Source organism: Euprymna scolopes, chromosome 28 (assembly GCF_053919585.1).
Source record: "Euprymna scolopes isolate OS-2025 chromosome 28, ASM5391958v1, whole genome shotgun sequence".
Classification (NCBI taxonomy): Eukaryota; Metazoa; Mollusca; class Cephalopoda; order Sepiida; family Sepiolidae; genus Euprymna; species Euprymna scolopes.
Genome location: NC_136509.1, coordinates 91,878,412 through 91,900,610, shown reverse-complemented (window position 1 = coordinate 91,900,610; position 22,199 = coordinate 91,878,412). Strand labels below are relative to the sequence as shown.

At 32.5% G+C, this 22,199-nt stretch overlaps 1 protein-coding gene across 1 annotated transcript in view; it reads left to right on the top strand.

Moving 5' to 3' along the window:
• LOC145249727 (importin-9-like) overlaps window positions 1-22,199 on the top strand; it is a 66,992-nt gene that overhangs the window by 7,535 nt on the left and 37,258 nt on the right. Inside the window, exons 2-11 of the mRNA XM_080111629.1 lie at window positions 1,084-1,232; window positions 5,407-5,608; window positions 7,775-7,863; window positions 10,797-10,883; window positions 13,334-13,453; window positions 14,881-14,981; window positions 17,056-17,114; window positions 18,274-18,425; window positions 20,571-20,669; window positions 21,413-21,519. Coding sequence (XP_079967755.1) covers window positions 1,084-1,232; window positions 5,407-5,608; window positions 7,775-7,863; window positions 10,797-10,883; window positions 13,334-13,453; window positions 14,881-14,981; window positions 17,056-17,114; window positions 18,274-18,425; window positions 20,571-20,669; window positions 21,413-21,519 — 1,165 coding nt within the window. The remainder of the gene's footprint in view (window positions 1-1,083; window positions 1,233-5,406; window positions 5,609-7,774; window positions 7,864-10,796; window positions 10,884-13,333; window positions 13,454-14,880; window positions 14,982-17,055; window positions 17,115-18,273; window positions 18,426-20,570; window positions 20,670-21,412; window positions 21,520-22,199) is intronic.

Below are 22,199 nucleotides of genomic sequence, written 5' to 3'. Positions count from 1 at the left end.
GGTGTTTAGCAGGGTCTAGTGTGGAGTTGGAGGCAAACTGACTGGCAAGCATGTTAGCCTTCTCTGTTGCTGAGCAAACAACTTCATGATTGTTGGATAGTGGGGGAATTGTTGCTTGCCCATTATTTACTACACTGTTGTAGATTTTCCAAAAGTCACGGGTTCCTAATTTCTGTGCTTCGATGCGTTTTTTGGTGGTTTCAGTAAATTCTCTCTTAGCTGTCGCTATTTCTTTCTTACAGTTACTTCTGGCTTCTATATACTTCTGTTTGTTTGAACTGGATTTATGTCAGTTAAATCTGTGATACGCTTGCTGCCTTTGCGCGATGGCAGCTGCACATGTGGAAGATTTAGGGGCTTTTTTCGTAATGTTCCTATAAAAATTATTTTATTTTTATTGTTACAAATTACGATACTTTAGTAAAGGTATTTTTTGTATAAACAAAATAGTACATTTCCACTAAGATTTAAATAAAAATAATTAGTTCATTATATTCTGCGATCATTATTTGATAAATACTGAAAATTTCATTAAAATTGGTTAATTTTCTGATTTTTGGTGATTTTTTTTTTTTTTTTTTTTTTTTTTTTTAAGTCAAGGGAGGGGTTAGTGACTATTTCAGCATATGTACACATTTCAAATATGTTTTTTTCTTAAGATTACATGCATAATATTAAATAGATTGTAACTTGAAATGTTTTCTCATTTAACAAAACAAAAAATAAAAATAAAACTATCACTCCAGCGAATTGTATTCAGGCCACTAAACTATAGTTTTACGAATAAGTTTCTACGGTTACAAGAATTCACAAACCCTTATTTTATTATATTTACTTTTTTACTATTTTGTATATCATTTTTAATTACTTATGTAAAATTGTTCCATTGATATACACAGTTGTTGTTCTTTTTCTTACAAAGCTGTTGCTTCGGTTCAACAGATTTCTTATACTAAATTGTATTCTTAACAGTAAAAAAATAATCTAATAAAATTTTTGCTTGAAATATTTGTTAATTGTATTTGATAACTAAAATTGATTACTGGGTGCATTTTTACTAATTGACTTAATTCTTTTGTACAGAGTATGGAGTGTATCTGGCTGAGTTGACGGTGGATCCAAATGGCGCTTTAGCAATTCGCCAGTTAGCTTCGGTTTTGTTGAAGCAATATGTTGAGGCACATTGGTCAAATCAGTCTAGTAAATTCCGTGCTCCTGAAGCGTCAGAAAAAGTGAGTATTTAGAAATCTGATTTTCTCTCTCTCTCTCTCTCTCTCTCTCTCTCTCTCTCTCTCTCTCCCCCCCCCCCCAGTCTTTTTTTTTTTTTCTTCTCTCTCTATATAAATGACATAATCTATATATCTATAAAAGTAAAAATTGCCTCTGTGTGTGTACATTTCCCTACCAAACTACTGTCGAATTTCAGTCTACAGACCTGAGATTTGGGAAAATCTTTGTAATCGGTTTTTGGAGAAAATTTGGTAGTCAAGGGGTCAAAGTTCAACGATTTGACCTTTGAAAACTACCAAACTCCTTCATCAATTTTGCGTTTAAACACTTGAAATTTTAGATGTAAGTTCCTTGGACATGGATCAAACTTTTTAATTTGATTTGAGCCCAAAACAAATGTTATGGGGGTCAACGTTTAAAAACATTTGACCTGTCAGCCAATTTTTGGTCTAAACATTTGAAATTTTACATAAAATACATTCAGACATAGGACAAAGTTTTTAATCAGTTTTTGACCGAAAATTTGGCTATCAAGGGGTCAAAGTTCCAAAGATTTGACCTTTGCGGTTTCTAGCAAACAAACTATTTAGCAAATATTTAGAAATCTGATTTTTCTTTCTCTTTCTCCAATCCTTTTTTTTTTTTCTTCTGTATAAATAAAACATGTGTTGAAGTGACATGATATATGAACAATAAACAAATGTATTTAGATTATAAATGTTTATATATCTATTTGTTTTTCAAAATCATCTGTATAAATACAGGGTGGAACAATGAAATTGTCATCTAGAAAAAACGTGATTCCATTTCTGTTTGATGAAAACCCATTTTCTTTTCTTTTTTCGTTTTTTGCACACGTGGTCGTAATTTTTCTACATTTCGTAGATATTATTATAGTCGTGATTTCAAAGGTTTTAAAAAAAAAAGTATTAGAATCGAAATCGAAAGCAAAACTAGCATTCAAGGCTGGTGAACTTTACCAATGTGACATGTATATGAATTGAATAAAAATAAAACTAAGATGAACGTACAAAATGTCTGTTTTTTTTGTTTTTTTTTTAATTTTGACCCCCTTAAAAACTGTTTTAACCAGCTAAAGATCTATAAAAGAATGGTCCATAAAAAATCCAATCATTCGAGGCCCCTAGCATGACTCTGCGACTTTTATTAGTAAATTCTGTGCCCTTGATCCATCAGAAAAAGTGAGTATTTAGAAATCTAATTTTCCCTCTCTCCCCGGTCCTGGATATGACCTTAAACTATATCTAGTGGTGAGGCCCCAGCTTGCGGGCTTTGGGGAGTGTGGAGCCACCCTTTAATTACCATTGCTTCCAGGTCCACTCTGATTCGGAGTGGTAGTACCTGTTAGGGTCCCAACTATGGGTTAAATAGAAACCAACTTAAAAATAAATATATTCTATAAAAAATTTTCTTAAATCTTTGGATTCGGCATTAAATAACCCAAAAAGGGTTGATATGCCGTAAAACAAAACCAGCCAGCCAACCCTCTCTCCCCAATCTTTTTTTTATTTATTTATTTCTATATAAATGACATAATCTATAAAAGTGAAATTGTCTGTGTGTGTGTGTACATTTCCCTACCAAATTACTCTGTCAATTTTCAGTCTCCAGATTTGGGAAAAATCATTTTAATCGGTTTTCGGACAGAAATTTGGGTGCTAAGGGGTCAAAGTTCAACGATTTGGCCTTTTGAAAACTCTACCAAACTCCTCTGATTTTGGGTCTAAACACTTGAAATTTTATATGTAGGTTCCTTGGACATGGATCAAACTTTTCAACTTGATTTGAGCTCAATACAAAATTGGGGTCAAAGTTTTAAAAAATTTGACCTCTCAGCTAATCTTTGTTCTAAACATTTGAAATTTTACATAAAGTGTATTCAGACATAGGACAAACTTTTAATCGTTTTTTGACCGAAAATTTGGCTACCAAGGGGTCAAAGTTCCAAAGATTTGACCTTTGCGGTCTCTAGCAAACTATTTAGCAAAATTTGGGTCTAAACATTTGAAATTTTACATAAAGGATATTCAGGAATGCAGCGAGCTTTTTAATCAGTTTTTGTGCAAAAATTTGGCTGCCAAGAGATCAAAGTTGAAAGAGTTGACCTTTAAAGACTCTACCAAACTCCTCCACCAATTTTGGATCTAAACACTTAAAATTTTAGATGTTTGTTATCTGGACATGGGTCAAACTTTTTGATATATATATATATATATATATATATAAAGTTATGAACAGTGCATAGGGCCCGAGTAAAGCCAGGCTGAACTGCTAGTGTATGCATAAAAACAAACTAACAATTATAAATGTTCATATCTATTTGTTTTTCAAAATTATCTGTATAAATACAGGGTGGAACAATAATATTGTCGCTCTATAAAAGACAACATGATTCCATTTCTGTTAGGGGTATCCGGCGTTTCCCGGGTGTTTTTCGGGGTATGTGAAAAAACCCCGAAGCGTTGACGACGCGCAGTTGGAAAATAGTAAAGTGTTCTAAAAAAAAACAGGTGCGCGTTTTTGATTGACGTGACGGCGATAGGTATTCAGCAGTTACAATTTTGTGCGGGACAGTTTTGAATAAATCGGTTTGTTTGTTTTTAAAAAGCCTCTCCCTGTTTATTAGGAGGAGCGAAATGAAAGCTACAGTCTGATATGACGAAGTCGACATCGAACAAACTGGCTTTCGGCCTGTGATTAGAGTCGAGTTTTGCTTTTTTTTATACCGAAAACCGAATACCTTTGGTTTCATTTGAAATTGAATATTTTGAATTTCGTTACAATGACGAAGATCTCGTTTCTCTTTTTTTTTTTCTTTTTTTTCCTGATGCTGAAGTTAAAGGTTTCATGAATGACTTCCAACTTCCGTTTGTGATACCCGCCAAGATCTACTTCATATATTAAGTGACCTATTGACCATTGATATTGATGTCCAACACAGTTTGGGATAAAAAAAAATAATACAATGAATCTGTCACAAAGGCTTTTTTCCCCCAGCTCTCTACAACAAAGTGTAAAGAAAATTGTAACAAGTGCAAAAATTACTCACCTAAAAAACGCCCATGCCAAGTTGATGATTGTATGATTAGGGTTGTCATGTCGCAGTAATGAAAATATCCAAAAGTTACATATAACGATAAGGTAAAAAAAAAATTGATTATTAATAAAAACACTTTTTGAAGACAATTAGCGAAAGTTAAGGTTGGCTAAATTGGACAAAGATTTTCAGTTTACAGAAAATATTTACCTCCCTTTTGTTACAATTAGAACTCTTCGGGGTTTTTTTTATTTTATTTTTTTTTTTTCAAAACTCAATTCTCGCTAAATTATCTTCGAAAACATGCCTATTGCATTTTTGTACTTGCTTAATGAAATCTATTTTGTAAACTATTTTTTCACTGTGCAGATTGTAAATATTTGTTTTTATTTTATTTATTTTTATTTTTTTGATTCTTGTCAAGAATTTCCCCTGTATTAAAAGAACAAAGAAAAAAATCTGTATGATGTACATACCTATGATGAAACAAAAATATCATATTCCAACAATCATGTAAATTGATAAAGTAGCTTTTTATTTTAGAAAATCATTTTTAAATGCTTAATGGGAAGTCAGATATTACAGCAAAAATTTGAAAAGTTTGAATTGTGGAGTTATTTCCCTTGTTTCCTGAGATTTTCAAAATGGTGACATGCGACAGTCGTGCCTCTGTTACTCAGTTAAAAATAAAACTACTTGTTTAATTAATGTGTCTTTGGAATATATTTTTGTTCTGTCATGACTGATTTTCGTTTTTTAATATAAGTGGAATTCTGAATAAGAACTTTTTTTTTTTTAATGCTTAAATTTTTGTACTTTTTCAACTTTTCTCTGTTTGTCGTTTTTCTTATTTTTTTAACTTTTTTTTTTATCTTTCTAGTGTCATATATAGAAAAAAGAAATACGTCTGAAAAGAAATTAACACTGTTTTGTTTTTTGTTTTTTTTTTTTTGCGTGTAATTTTCCGTTGACAATATTAGTGGAAAATTTTCAGTGCCTTGATGAATTGTTAAACTTGCGATGTTTTATCTATATTTTCGAAATAGCATTCTCGATGTGTTGCTATGCTTACGCCTTCATTCATGTTAATTTTTTTTTTTTTTTTAAATCTTATTTAGGCAAAATGTGCCATCCGAGAGATCCTTCCAGCTGGTCTGAAGGAATCCATCAGCAAAGTCCGAACAAGTGTTGCATATGCTGTATCGGCAATTGCTCATTGGGACTGGCCAGAAATATGGCCGGAATTGTTCGGTTTACTCATGGAAGCATTAACATGTGGAGATCCAAATGCGTTACATGGAGCCATGCGAGTTCTTACTGGTAAGTAACGATTGGATGGAAATAAAGTTTTGGTTGCTTGTCCAGAATTACCCCTATATTAAGAAAATAACAAAAATAAAGAAAAAATGTGTATGATGTACGTGTCTGTCATAAAATGAAAATATCATATTCCAAATATCATGTAAATTGATCAAGTAGTTTTATTTTTAACCAGGAAAATAAAATTTTATGAGTAAGCATAAAGAAACTGTCTCATGTCACCGTTTTGAAGAAACAAGAGCAGATGCACCGGTTCCCATTAGATTTCTGAAGTGAAGCAATGTTGAGCCTGGTCTATACCAAAATGGATAACACTTGGGAATTCGAGGTGCTGTATGTGTTCTCTGCTTATCTCTGTATTGTTTCCAATCGTCCTGGACTCAAACGGTGGTGATTTGAGAGAAATGTGGTTGGGATTGTGCAACCCTTGCCTCACAATTACATGCGCAGTTACCCTTACGGGGGGGGGGGTATACATTGTCTTTTGAGACTGAACAAAATTATATATATAATCAGGTTGACAAGAAAGTTGGTGTTTTTAACTTTTAAATTCAGATGAACATATCTCGGCTCAAACAAAAAAATTTATTGGTTGAAATAAGCCCCATCAGAATAGACACTTTTATCAACAAGTGTATTTGTGCCAGTAACATAAAAAAAACTTGAGTTCTGAAGGCATTTTTGATATCACTTAGGATTTTGAAACCTCTCTCATGCAGAAAGTTGTCGAGATGCTTGAAAAAGTTAGTTGGTAAGAGAGAGGTCTATAGAATATGGCGTCTGAGGTAGTTTTGTAGCCCAATTCGTTTAACTTTTGCAAGGTTGGTTTAGCAACATGGTTGGGCATTGTTGTGAAGGAGAATTGGGCCTTTTCTGTTGACTTAATGCTGGGTATTGTTGAAGTTTTTGATGCATTTTATCCATTTGTTGACAGAACTTGTTTTCCATAATGGTTTCACCTGCATTAAAAAAACTAATGAATGAGACCGGTTGCAGACCACCAAACAGTCAGCATGACCTTCTGTTGGTGCAACTCTGTCTGGCTTCAGGAAGTGTTGTGGAGCTTCATCGGCATTTAATCACTGAACTGAGCGTTGCCAGTTGTCATAAAGAACCCACTTTTCATTGCAGGTCACAAGTCTGTCAAAAAACAGGTCATTCTTGTTGCGTAAATGAAAAAAATGACACTTCATAACAGTGTTTCTTTTGCTTGTCATTCAATCCGTGAGGCACCCATTTATCAAGTTTTTTGTCTTTTCAATCTCTCAAATGTTTGGAAATCGCCAATATACATTGTTTGATTCAGAAGCAAGTTCTCAAACAATTGTGCCTTGATTGGCTTCAACTAAGACTCTTAATTGATCACTACACTCATCTTCAAGACCTGTTGTCGCCATGAAATATTTTAAACCCCCATTGTTCTGTGCATTTAGTAGTGGTTCGTAGGCCAAACACTTGGTTGATATCGCAAGCTGCTTCAGCAGCTTTTCGGCCTAGCTTGAATTGAAAAATGATGTATAAAGTAAAGGTATTATAATAAAGACTTATTTGAAAATACATCATTTGAAATCAAAATTTAAAATTCTGCAAGAACTTTCTTTTCAATCTGATTGTATAATATATAATCTCAAAATATTAACTTAGGTTGTAAAATATTTTAACATAAAATAAACCTTCTGCTCTACTAATATATTGAGCACTTTTTATCCTGTTTTTTTTACCACTTATATACTTAAAGGTGTGTGTGTGTATATATATATATATATATATATATATATTTCTTACTGTCATTAACATCATGTGAAGGATCTTCTGTATTCTTATATTCGGGAAATACTCTTCGGCATACATGTTTGACTTACCTATTGTAAAATTAGTAAATTACCATATGTACATTTGAAAGTCAAATACATTTGATGATGGAATATTTCCCCGAGATATTACTATACAGATGCTAATGCTAGTAATTAATATATATACATGCACGCGCACGTACACACACTGTATTAATAAATTCCAACATATCTTAATTTGCTTCTGTGTCTATCCATTACACCTCTGCATTTTATTGTCTTCTATAAGCTTCTTAAATTTCCTTTATATACACACTAAACAATGCTTTAAGCAAACTACATGAATCTCTTATTTTGATATTTCTTTTAAAAGAATTCACACAAGATGTATCTGACGTCCAAATGATGAAAGTTGCTCCAGTTATTTTGCCAGAAATGTATAAAATCTTCATAAACGCCGATGTAAGTATCATATACAATTTCAGATTTTTTTTTTTTTTAAGAGCCGATATAGTACAGGAAACAAGTGAAAATTACGTTTCAAGTAAAATCTCTTTCGTATACTAACGTAATATGCAAAAATAAGTATCCTCATTAAAAATTACAAAAAACTATACGAGAAATTTGATTTTGAAAGTAAATTAGTTTTATTATTAAGTAAAAAGTTAAGACAATTTTTACTTTTGTTCCTTTTCTCCACATTAAAAAACGACCCTGTCCCATGGGGAGGCATTGTAAATAGGAACAAAACCAGCGCTCTCATTTTCATAGTTACTGTAAACTAGAGTGACTCTGGCCAACAGAGTTGACGTTAAACCATTAAAGAAAAAGAAAAATAATAATGCGTAAATAACTCCACAATAAATCCAAATAATATAAAATTCACATCAACATTTCAAGTGTGTTGTTCTTAAGATTACCAGTGGAATATTAAATTGATTTTAACTTGAAATGGTTTCTCATTTACTAAGATTTAATAACAAGATAAAACAATATTTATCGCCTGTACACAATTTTTTTTTTTTTTTTTTTTTTTTTTTAATTGCGTTATGTTCAGGCCACTAAACTGTAATTTTACTCAGCTTCCTTTGCTAGCAGTGGAGAGATTGGTAAAACACTGAACAACGTAGAAAGATTGAATGTCTAGAAAATGTGGCCAGGGTCCTTTGCGGATGATATGATAAAGTAGAAATGAAAAACATGGTCGGTTTTAATGATTCCATATTTTTCTTGATGCAGGATTACGTAGTAATTTTCTCTAGAGCTGTATGTGATATTAGCCTCCTGCCTTTATAAGGGAAGCCAGGTTTTTACAAGCTTGAAAACTCCTTGACTTTTGCCTTTTACCTTTAATGCCTCCATTCAGTCTTGAAGACAAAGGATACCCCCTTTAGGGGCAGCTGCACATGTAATTGTGAGGCAAGGGTTGTGCAATTACCAGCTCTCCTGAATTAGCACTGTTTGAGTCCAGTGGCAAGGAGAAATCCAGGACGACTGGAAACAATGCCGAGATAAGTCCCAAATGGTCATCCATTTAGTACTGACCAGGTTCAATGTTGCTTAACTTCGGTGTTCTCATCTTGAGTGTCATTTTCACAACTTTCTGGTCAATGCGACCGCTGACCTTCTTCAGGTGAATCTAGGGACAGCTGCTTTAAACTAAAGACCATAACTTGTCCAAGCTTTCGGTCAAACTACCGTCCTTCAGCTTTTCGTTGCAAACAGGCTTTTTCATCAAATATTTAATAATGCAACTTTTTATATCTAAACAGATTCAGCTTTGAATTCTAAAAGCAACTAACAATGTAATTGTGAGCCAAGGGTTGCGCAATCATCAACCACATCTCTCCTGAATCGGCACTCTTTGAGTCCAGTGGCAGGGAGAAGTCCAGGACGACTGGAAACAATGCCGAGATAAGTGGAGAGCACATACAGCACCTGGAAGTCCCAAATGGTCACCCATTCAGTACTGACCAGGTTCGATGTTGCTTAACTTCGGTGATCCAGTGAAAACCGGTGTGTCAACGTGATTATACCTTATCTGTATATCAATAGGATAGCATGTGTATTATTTATTTTGTGTTTCACGCTTACATCTGAGTGACTGTCATTTAATTGTTATGAACTTCCATTTCTTGTAATAAATAATTTTACCAAGAATTAAGTTTCGGTTTCGACTCCAGCTGATTCACCGAAGTCATATGGATGTATTTTTTTTATTTTTGAAATAGCAACTTTATAATATAAAAAAAATCGATAGAACATTAACTCAATAATAATATATACGAAATCTGCAAGAATTAAAATATCATATTTAAGCATACTTTATGACCGGGCTACGCCGTGTGTCCCTGCGAGCTTAGAGAAATCTTTTGCAGTTTTAACAAAAGGGCTACAATAATATCAGTGTTTCCATTTATGCTGAACATCTACAGAATGCCAACATCACAATATTACATATGAATGAGTCCCTTGTGGAATTTCCACAGGATCCATTAGTTTCTATTACCTTGAAAAATCCTTGAAAATTATATTCTTTATGTCCCGTAAAAATTGTCATATTAAAAATAAAATTAAAATAAATACTAATGAATTATTTTTTAAGTATTAAAAAAATACCATTAAGCTGTTTTTTTAAATCTTGAAAGTAAAATAGAAGTACATTGTTCTGAAATTACGTAGTATTATTGTGAATACTATTTGATGTTTTTCACATAACATTTGGGCAGTTTTGTAATAAAGAGACGTAACTTTTGTATCCACAATACCGGAAATCGGACACAGCGTAGATTAATCTGCAATGGAGAAAATAACATTTAATCGCACTTGGTTGGCCAAATATAAGCGAGTCAGAGAATGTAAATATGATTGTCCCTATTTACAATGCCTCCCCACGGGACAGAGTTAGACACCAGGGTCGTTTTTTAACGTGGAGAAAAGGAACAAAAATTAAAATTGTCTCAGTCGTGAAGGATTTCTCCTCCACTTACAGAGAACAAGAAATTGAAGTGCAGCATCTGAAGAACAGATACTACACTGTGATCTTGTCCCGAAGGCCACAAGTACTAGTGAATGTAAATATGATTGTCGACAGACATGTTGTTTTGTATGAAAATGAAAATGACTTTTCCTGTTGTCAATTAAATTTTTGTAGTATAAACGAAAATGTCATTGTTTATATCACATTTAAAATACATTTTCTTTTTCTTTCTGCAGATTTTCTCTTTCTATTACGTATTGTTTCTATCAACTTCCTGTTCGCTATTTCCTTCTCACATTAACTCACTTTTGTAAATTTATTTCTTGAAGTGGAAATTTTGTTTTTGTTATTTTTCGTTCAATCTTGCTGTATCATGTTGTGAGCCTTTATTAACTAAGTGTTTTTGTTTAACTAGATTTACAGTATTCGTACCAGGACGCGTGCAGTTAATATTTTCAATACTTGCGTTGCCATGATAGCAACCATGATGGATACACATAAGGTAAGTGCCTCCTTCCTTGCTAATTATTTTTCAATAATTTTTCACAATGACCTCACCATCAAAGAATAAGAATAACAAATATATTACAAAACCAAATTCAATTTTCTCATTGTTTATACGGCCCCGAGCAACGCCGGGTAGCCCCGCTAGTATTCTTATGAAGAGAAATCCAGATGGTCTCAGATTCATTATATCGAGTTTCAATTTTTGGTCATGGTCTCTGCTTTATTTGTAGGGAATTTATTATTTACTATTAATGCAGTAATCTCCATTTCTTAGAGTTACAAATTCTGATATTTCAAAATGTGACAAATTACACAACGTGTTTATTACATTAAAAAAATTCTTTTTAAATTATAAGAGATTGACAAAATCTCTTCATGTAACATTTTTGAAACATTTTGTTTTATCAGATTTAATTTGATCGGTTTTATTTTAAGATGAAAATGTAGGTATGTAGTGGCTGAATTGTGAAATGATTTGAATGAACACTAAAAACCAAATGACTCTAATTGCTACCCTCTTTCTTTCTCCACTTCCTTTGCATTTGCTTTTCTCTTCACTACTAAAGGCAAGTTAGTTTTCACAGAAACATGTTAACTCAAAAGTATTTTCAACCAATGAAAATCGTTTCAACCCCTCAAAAGTAACAAGTCAATGTCAAATTAATAAGGTGATGCAAATTTAGTAACTTCTATAAAAAAAAAAAAAGATTCTGAAAAAAAGATAATGAAATACAAATAGCAGTCATAAAGGGAACAGCATCTATTCTTAAAAGAGCCCTCAGATATAAATTTAAATCGTGACAGAATCAAGTGTTAGCTCCAGGAGGGATTAACTCCCTTGATATCTTAAAACTTACTGAAGTAAAATAAATTTAAAAAAAAAAAAAAAAAACTAGATTAGGTAAACCAACACACATACATAGTGTCCTGCTGCCAAATACTCACAAGCATATATTCAAACTATTAACATTTTGAACTGCAACTAATCCATTTTGTTTATGAGACACAAATTCGTATAAATTAACATTTACTAATGGAAAATCTTTATTATCATATAAAAGGAACTTTGTGTGTGAGAGTTCTTTCCCTATGGACTCAAAAACGGCTGGGCAGATTTTTATGAGACTTCATACAAGTGCTTTATGTGCCTGGCAGTGTTCTTAGATAAGTTTTGCATTGTAATATCTTTGATAAGTATCAATAATTGAAATAATTTGAAAGAAAGCGCAGACAATTTTTACTAGTTAACACCTTACACAGCTTAACATGACGAGTATATTCAAGAAGTTTTATTACCACACAAGCCAAAAGGCTCGACATATGAAATCAATAATAGGATCTTTGATATGACAGGAGCGCATTCAAGTTGTTATCACCACACAGCCAGTAAGACCAGACATATAAAATCGTGATATGACAAGGATGCATTCAAAATGAACACTTCTGTTTAGAGCACAATTGAAGCATGATACTTGACTTGCATTTTAAACTTTAATTCAAGCCATTATATATAAAAGATAATGTTATAGAATCAACAATAACAATTTCTCTACAGTGCAATGTTCACTACAATGTATTGTGAACTAAGTCCCTGCGAGAGGCATATCAGCTTACTTCCGGTGCACGCCGATGAGTCCGCAACTAGAGAAGGCAATCAATCGATTTGAGTGAAAAATTGGCAATTTCGATGACAATAAAAATATGGGGTGTATGAAACATTCGTTGATTATCATTCAATCCCGGGTAACGTCGGGTCACCCTGCTAGTGACTTTGGTAAAATTATAGATATAAAACTGTTTTCAGGTGCTTCTACACTTACTGACCAGTGATTTCCACAAGTTGGCTCAAGCTCATTCAGCAGCTGACAAAAAAGGTTGTTCCTCAATTTTTTACGAACATGCTGCCTGTTTTATGAAACTACTTTTTGATAAATTGAAAGAATTATTTTAATCACACCAGTTTAGGTTAGGGTTTAGACTTGCGTTAGATAAATGTTTGTCATTTTATTTACTTTATTTCCGTGTTTTTCCTGTTTATCATAGTTTTCTTGTAACGGTTTGACGTTTCGCAATCTTCCAGTTACAATCGGCGGACGATCACACCCAAGAAATTTTGTCTGAGCGGCGGGTCAGTGAATGCAGAAGTACCAACTTTTGTTTTTCTCAACTTTTCATTTATTGAAACTGTTTTAACTGATTCGTTTTTTTTTTTTGTTTTTTTTTCCATTTTTTTGTGTGTGTGCCTTTCATTTTCTTCCTTCTTTAAAACAAATTTTTATATCCCAATTTATATTAAATGTGGTTCTTGGCAATAACCCAAAGACACTGTTATCATTCAAAATGGCGCCACTCAAGCCAGGGATCACACCAAAAGTATTTTGGATGGTAAAATACCATTATGCATTTATTTTACGTTTTTAATTTTATTTTGTTTTTATAACCTAGGGAATTGTAAAAGCTTTGCTGTCTCCAGTGTTGCCTCAGTTCACAGAAGCTTTTGTGAACGCCTTACAGGTACCTGATGGTGAAACATCCGATAGTGGTCTTAAAATGGAAGTGTTACAGGTAATAATTTAGTGTTCAGTTGAATCAGTGGGTATATGTATGTGTGTGTGTGTGTATATGTGTGTATATGTATTCGTGTGTGTACATGTGTGTATGTGTATATATGTATGTATGCCAGGTTGTCATTTAAAGGCACAATTTCCTTCAATTCTTGTGTTAATAACTGTTAGCCTTGGGATAACATGCTAACTTACAAAGTTAAAGGTGGCTGTGTGACTGGGTTTAAATCTCATGACCAACAGTAATTATCACTTCCTACACTGATGATTGCATAAGCATGAAAGACTAGTGTCTGTAGGTATAAAAATATTTTGTTTAAAAAGTTACAGTGGTTGCTGAGAGAGCAGGGAATTTGATGAACCGTAATTTATTTTTACAAAATTTGGAAATTCGGCTTTTTGTTTTTGTTTTTCTCTCTTGTTGAGTAATAGCTGTTTCGTGACCTCATTACAAAGTTGCAATAAGATGCTTTTTTAATCTTGAAAAAAAAAAAGACATTTTGTCAGTTCCAAGTGGAATTTTCACTTTTTGAAAATAATAATTACCTGCCTTTGAAAGATTTTGAAGTTGTTTTCTGCTGTGTCCATCCATAATGTGAATAAACCAGACACAATCAAATTTAAATAAAATAAAATTTACCTCAAATTTCGATACTTGTTTAGTTTAATCAAGACATTAAAAAGTGAAAATATTGAGAAAAAAATTATATTGTACGTATCTGTGATGGAATTAAGTTCTCATAAAAAAAATTCACTAAATTTGATCAAGTACATTTTTTACAGAGGAAAATCAAATTTAAATGAGATTGATCATGCTGCCTGTTTTGAGGACAAGAAGGGGCAGGGGAGATAACTCCAATCAGCGCTTTGTCAAAATCTGACACAATTATTTTGAAACACGGGCAGAAAAAAAATACCTAGATAAACATTTTAGTTTTTTTTTTTTTTTTTTCACTTATTTTACAGTTTATCTGTCCGTTTTTTAAATCCCTTTTTCATTTTGTCCTTTGTTAACCACTTTTTTGCTTTTGGCATCCCCCCCTCCTCTCTTTGGATTTGTGGGCTGGTGTCTAATCCTGCTGCCACACCCAGGGTCTGCCAGCAGCTACTTGATTGCACCAGGGGATCACCACACCTTCAGCGCATCCAGATACGCTTTAGTGTTGACTTTCAAGCCGACTTCAAAGATCTAAGGTAGCATGATGTGGCCCTCACTTAAAACCACACCAAAGACTATGAGGGTGCTGGCAATGGTCCTGTTGTCATAATTTGGATTGTTAGAGAGCATGAGTTGTACAGTATATAAACAAAATACTATTTTATCCTTTTACGTGATTTTCAGAATATAACATAGATATGAAGATTTTTTTTTTTTTCTTCTTCACGTAACTTCCTTAGTAATTTGACTCTTGATGTTTTTCTTTCCAGGCTATTACAGTTTTGGTGAAAAATCTCCCAAAAACCATGTCCAGTTGGTTGCCACAAGTGTTACCACCTGTTTGGAATCTTTTTACTCACAGCGTTGAATTGTATCCATTTTTGTCGTCGAGTTGGTCTGAGTTTTACTTTTAACTAACATGAGTACCTGGCACTGCCTGGGTGGAGAGAGGTGGTATAGTAAAGCTATTAAGCAACCCAGCTCTAAAAAAAAATGTTTCAACCAAAATAGCGAGTGCCCGTACGAGCGCAAAAAGAAAAAACAAATTAGCCACAGTAGCCAGGCTCAAACTTGTAATCAAAACATAAGAATAAGCGAAGTAAATATTTTTAAATATTAAAATGTTAAAACTTAAAAAAATCGAAAAAACCACCCCAAAAAACTAACGTAAGGCAAACGAACGATGTTAAATGTAAAAATCAGAAAAAGAAAATGCGAATGTGATGGAAAAAGAAAACAGAAAAACCAACGTTAAAACTTCTTTAAAAAATCTGAAAAATAAAAAAAAATAAAAAAATAAAAAAACATGGGGGAAAAATGGCTTCCAGGTGTTTAGAGGTGTGTGTGCTCGGGCAGGGAAACAAAACATAATAAGCTAAGTAAATATTTTTAAATATTAAATAATTTATATAAAAAAATTTTAAAAAACACAAAAAAAAACTAACGTAAGGCAAACGAATGATGGTAAATGTAAAAATTGGAAAAACAAAAGAAAACACGAATGTGATGGAAAAAAAACCCCAGAAAAATGAACGTTAAAACTTCTTTAAAAAAGCTGAAAAATAGAAACCAAAATAACATAGAACGTGAAAAATTGCTAAATAACCCTGCTTCAATATCAAAATTTAAAAAATCGAGAGAAAAAAAAAAAGAAGACATCTCACACCACGATTCGAACCTAAAACGTTTAGATAATTAGACCGCCCTCTAACCAACTGAGCTAAGACGACGTCGCTGAAACTCTGTCGCTTTTTCAAATCTTTAAACTAAATCAGGTTATGGTGACGCATGCGTAGAAGTGAATTCGTCATGAGAGGACGGTTTTTGCTTTCCTATCTAGTAGGGAGGTTGTCACATACTTTTTTTTTTGACTGCGGAATAGTATTTCATTTACTGCGGGAACGCTTTTTTTTTTTTTTTTTTTCCCCAAGATGTTATAGGAAAAAGACTAACCCACATGCGGTGAGCGACAAATGTTGAATATTTATCTTCCCGAAGTCAAGCAAATTAAATAGACAGGCGAGCTCCGTTGTTAACTGAGATATTACGATTTATATGTGATATAAAAAGTTTTAAGAAGTTGTGAACTGACCGACCGCTTCTCTGAAAAAAGCCTTTTGTAGACACACAGAAAAGGCGAACACACATACATACATACATTTTTGCTTTTATATATATAGATTATTTTATTTTTAGCCTGGCTACCTGTGCCTGGTGTTGGCTGGATGTTTGGAGATGTGTGTTGATCCAAAAAAAAAAAAAAATAGTGGTAGTAGGCAGGCTCGAACCCGGAGGGAAAAAATGTGGAAAAAACAAAAAAAAATGAACGCCGTTGCGTCCATCACCAAATCGGGAAACCGCGCACGGGCAACAGAAAGTAATCAATACCCAGAGAATAGCTTTTGCCGAAATATCTAGTTGTCACATCCTTTTTTTTTTTTTGACGATTCCATTGTTTTAATTTTTAAATTGTTCTGGGGGTATCGATGAAAGTGCTCAGTATCTATAGTATAAGGGCTGTGTCCAAACTGAACTTCATGTAGACCCGGGCAACGCCGGGTATCAATGATAATTATAAAATAAACTTTAAAATTTACATAAAAATAGTCTTTACATTGAAATTTGCATGAAAAATTTTTTTTTTCTCTTTACAAATCAAAAAATACATTACAATATTATGAAAACTCTTTAAAATATATTTTCAAAGTAAGTTTTTTTTTTTTTTTTTTTTTTTTTTTTTTTTTTACATAGTTTTAGAAAATACTTTTCCTTGGTATACAGCAGCAGGAATTCTGTGAAACAGAAAATGGGAATAAAAGAGAAACAGGTTTATTTAACATAACCCAATCTTGATGCAAATAACATTTTTTTTTTTTTTTTTTTTCTGCTGTCAATTTTTGTATCTATTGACTAAAATGTGATTTGCTTTCCTTGACTCTCGAAAGCTATGTTCGTACAGTTGTAAATAATACTGAGGATGCTGACAATCCTGTTGATTCAGATGGTGAGTTTTTATTTATTTATTTTTACACTTTCAGCTTCACAGCTTGGTTCAGTCCTCCTGTTTTCCTATGCATGTCGCAGTGGTGTGCGTGCACATTAACAACCATATGAAAAAGATGGAGTTTACCGATTTCCATCATCTCATCTGTGGTCGTAAAATTAGTTTTCTTTAACTTCCTTACATCAAGTGGCTTCATGCCTTGTCTAGAGCAATTCCCAATAAATAAAAAATCTGGACACGCCAACTATAAACAAAATAAAGCAACCAGCTTGTTTACTATTTGTTTTTAAAAACCATACTTTTCCGTACTAGGTGAAACCCAATCATCAGCATCATTGCTAACAACAACTACAAGGGACCAAATTGGCCCATTAGACATAGTGGTTAGTGTGTGCTAATGAATCTGGAGATGAGGGTTCAATCTTCGGTAGTCATACCAAAGATTTTTTTTAAAAAATAGTACTTGATTTCACTTTCATAAAACTAAGGATTATAATTTCATGATCAAGGTTAAGTGGAGCAATCTTGCACAAGAGGAGACACCCTCCCTTAAATCTCAGCGAAATAGTTAATGAAAAGGAAGCAAGGGGTTTATATAATAAAACAATTATTGTCCGTTCGGTTTCCTGCTTTCGTTGATTTGACTCCTTCATCTAGTGGTCGTGGTCAATTTCTTGTTTTGATAACTCATTGTAATACAACTTTCTATTCCAGTAGCTTCTTTTCAAGAACTGCGGGCTTGTGGAACTCTCTTCCTGCTGACTGTTTTCCTCCTACTTTTTAACCTTTTTTTTTTTTTTTTTTTTTTTTCCAAGTCTAAGTTCAATAAGAATTTCCTGTCTTTTTTAATAATCATCTTTTTGTTCTTGTTAACTTCTTACATTAAGTAGTTTCACCTCCCAGGCATTACCTCTTTGTTGGGGGGGGGCGTATTGATGATTGCCTGATGTGCTATGAGTGGGGAATAGCAGTGAGGTGATAATGGCAACTCTCAGAACAGAGAAAACTTGAAAACTGCGGACTATTACTTTGACAACCAATTTCCCAGAAAGAGGAAGTCTCTAGCTTTCACTACCATTTACTTCCTATTATGACGTAACGTTCTGTACACGTCAGTCTAACTCTAAATTTTTTTTTTTTTTTTTTTTTTTTTTTCCAGGTGAAGTTCTTAGCTTTGAAAATTTGGTATATAGTGTCTTTGAATTTGTACTTGGTCTTTTGGAGACGCCGCGCTTCAGATCAACAGTACAAAAATCCTGTGATCAGATTTTGTTCTACATGATTCTCTACATGCAGATTACGGAAGATCAGGTAAATGGCACCTTTTTTTTTTTTTTTTTTTTTCTCCTTTGGTGAAAGAAGTATAGAATATTAAACACTCAATAACTTGTAAACAAATAAAAAAAAAAAAAAACAGTCTATCAAAAAGTCTGTTTGTTTGCAATTTGGTTAACATGTGCAAACTGTACAGTTTTGCAAATAGATTTTATAACTGAAAGGTGACTCATACATACTTTTATTCTTGCATGATTTCTATATATCAGCAATCAATAGGTTATCTCATTTGCATATTTCATTAAAGAAAATCTGTTTTGATAATTAGCTCGAAATTATTAATGGAATTGTTTTAAGTATTCTGTTTAGAAATATAAAGTTGATTTAATTTATTTTTAATTATTAGTATAACAACATCAGTGTTTAAAAACGAAAAAAGTTTTCATTTAATTTATGAATTACTTCCCTTTAAGTCATGAGATTTTATTTCCTATTTGAATTTCATAGATGAAGATGCCCATGTTTTATGCTTCCAAAAATCCAAAATCTGGTCAACTTACAGGAAATACACTAAATATCCTGTGTCTTTATGTATCTTAAATATAATGCGACTTAACCTTCTGCCTGACATGTACAGTTAGTATCTATATAATTCTAAAACTCTGAACTGTCTGCCTTTGCTTGAATCTTGTCTTTGAACGGGTGATTCCATCTTTTTTTAAAAATGTGTGACAGGTGAATATTTGTGTGTGTGGGCGTGGTTCAGAAGCTTAAGAATGAGAGTGGATAGTTGTATGATTTGGTTTCGATATTTTAGTTTTCATCTCACTGCTACACATTAGGTTCAATATAATAATTGATAGAGAACTGTTTCTATAATAATAAATACGTAATCCAGATATCCAGAGTGCCCCTTTTTGGGGAGCTGGATTTCTCCACATTAAAAACCGACCTTGTGTCTAACTCTACCCTCGTGAAGAGGCCAGTAAAATAGGAACAAATTTGAGGTTTTGTAATGTTCCCTTCCTCCTCCCATGTTAAGAATGGCTTACTAAAATCTTGCGAAAGTTAACATTATTTGTAATTATTATCTTCATTGTTCCTTTAGACTGTTTTCTAAGATGGTGTCACAAAATTGTGATTTCTTTTATTTAAAAATAAAACTACTTGATCAATTTACTTGAGTTTTTGGTGTATATTTTTTTTCCTTCATGGGTACGCACATCATACTGATTTTTTTTTTTTCTTTCTTTTTTTTAGGGGGGGGGGTGTTCTTGATCAGCAGACAAGTTATTTATTCTTGGATTTTTTTATGCTTTTCTCTACATAATTCAAAAATATATCAATGTAGTAACTTCCGTCCCTTGACTTATAAAATTACAAGTAAAATAATTGCATCACTATTTACTAACAAGTGATAGTTTTACATGTAGTTGTTGCTGGCAACATATGAATGTATAAAATGCGTTAGTGAAACCACATATACCCATGCATTCTACTTTGTGGAGAGTTGAACATTTTCACATTAAAAACAGATGTTTTGTGGAATCCCAAAAGATGTCACCCAGCAGTATTTTAAAACCACTTGCATAAACTTATTTTTAAAATAAAAAAACCAAACTTATTTTTAAAATCAAAAAAAAAAAAAAACTTATTTTTAAAATAAAAAAAAAACTTATTTTAACCCCCCCCCCCCCCCAAAAAAAAAACAAATCTTTTCTCATAAAATTTTAAATAAAGTAAAAGTATATTTTTCAGTAATGTTCTTTTCTTATATTTTATTTCAATAAATCGCTTCACAATAGAAAGACTAAGAAACAATAAAGGTGAAGCAACTGATTTGTCTTTTCACTGATGCCGCTACGCCGGTAATTAGGAAGTATTTTAGCTTATTATAATCTTGGTCTTTTGTCCGCCTCGCCTTGATTAACAATTTCAACTTACGTGTACCTTGGTGAACAACTTCCTCTCAATTGTTCTGATAAACTTTTCTCATTTTTGCTATATTTTCCTCCCTCTCTCTCTCTCTCTCTCTCTCTCTCTCTCCCTTTTTTCTAACACTTTATAGGGGTGGGGTCAGTCGTATCAATTGTACCGCTGACTTGTGGGCTTGGTCCGCGGTAAAAAGGCACAGTGTGCATTTAATGACTTTCTAATTTTTTTTTTTTTTTTTATGTTTAGGTTCGCATGTGGAGTACGGATCCCGATCAGTTCGTAGAAGATGAAGATGATGACACCTTTTCTTATTCCGTGAGGATATCAGCGCAGGACTTGCTCTTGGTTGGTTTAAATTTCTTATTTAACTAATCCGTACATCAATAAAATTGCGTGATCACTTTTCATGTTTGTCGGATGTGTATTTTTTGTCACTTACACGTCATTATTTTTTTTTCTATACAAGTCGAGAATTCAACCTAATACCTGTCACTGAACAAAGATGTCGTATTCCAAAAATCATATCAAGTTGTGAACTAATTTTTTTTTTTTTTTTTTTTTTTTTTTTTTTTTTTTTTTTACTAAGAAAAGCAAATCTTGTGAGTAAGCAAAAAAAATTATTTAGCAAGTGTAGTCCAGCACAACTCTTTCTTTCTTTTTTTATATATGGCCCAAGCAACGAGCTGCTGGTCTGAAATAAGAGAAAAAAAAAAAAAACTCTAGCTCATTATTTAGAGATTTTAAAAGAATCTGAATCTGTAATTCTATTGAAATCAGGAATTTACAACAGAATCGGTAATTGTATCAGAATGGCGGTGTATTGGAACTGTCCCATTCATTACTAGTCTGTGTTTTTATGCAAATATTTAATTTTCTGTTTCCTTTATCTAAACAATGTTTTTTGTATTCATAATATTTTTGGTTAGTTCACTAGTATGAAGTTATTTTATTTAACATTAGAATTATTAAAAATCTCTTTAAGATTATGATCTGACTTAGAAATAAATATTCAACAAAACTTTCTCTTTTCTCTGCATTCTTTAAGTTTGACCGAAACATTTTTAATATTTTGTATTTCTTTTTCTCAGTCTTTAACAACAGAGTTTCCAAATGAGAGCGCTCCAGCTTTGTGTAATGCCTTTACCCAACACATCCAACAAGCAGAGATTGAAAAAAACGCTGGCAACCCTAATTGGTTAGTCATGATTATTGATAACTTTTCATTATTTTATTTTTTTTTTTTTTTTTTGCGCCTGCTTGTAAAAACCTCATAACACTAACCCGTGCTTATTTATATATGTACAAAATTTATTTCTATGATGGTATATATGCAAAATTTATTTCTATGGTGGTATATGCAAAAATTATTTCTATGATGGTATATGCAAAAATTATTTCTATGATGGTATATGCAAAAATTATTTCTATGGTGGTATATGCAAAAATTATTTCTATGATGGTATATGCAAAATTTATTTCTATGATGGTATATGCAAAAATTATTTCTATGGTGGTATATGCAAAAATTATTTCTATGATGGTATATGCAAAAGTGCTGTTGCCGAAAGTAAAAATGACCCCCCCCCCTTAAAAGAAAACGTTCCTTCTGTGGACAAGACTCTCCAGTGGCAAATTTTAATTTAAAAAATTCAATTTACTCTGAATGACAATCATACCTATCTTTACATTGGAAGAAGGGAAACAAACTTCTATACCAAGCTTGTTTAATATGAATGTCATTCAGTTCATGAAATTTGAAAAGTAAATTAATTTTATTAAAATTCAATTCAATAATTTTCCATAATTTATGGTGTACGCTAAGATTTTTTCACTTTCTCTTATTTCCAATCATTTGACTTCTGTTTATTGCTCTGG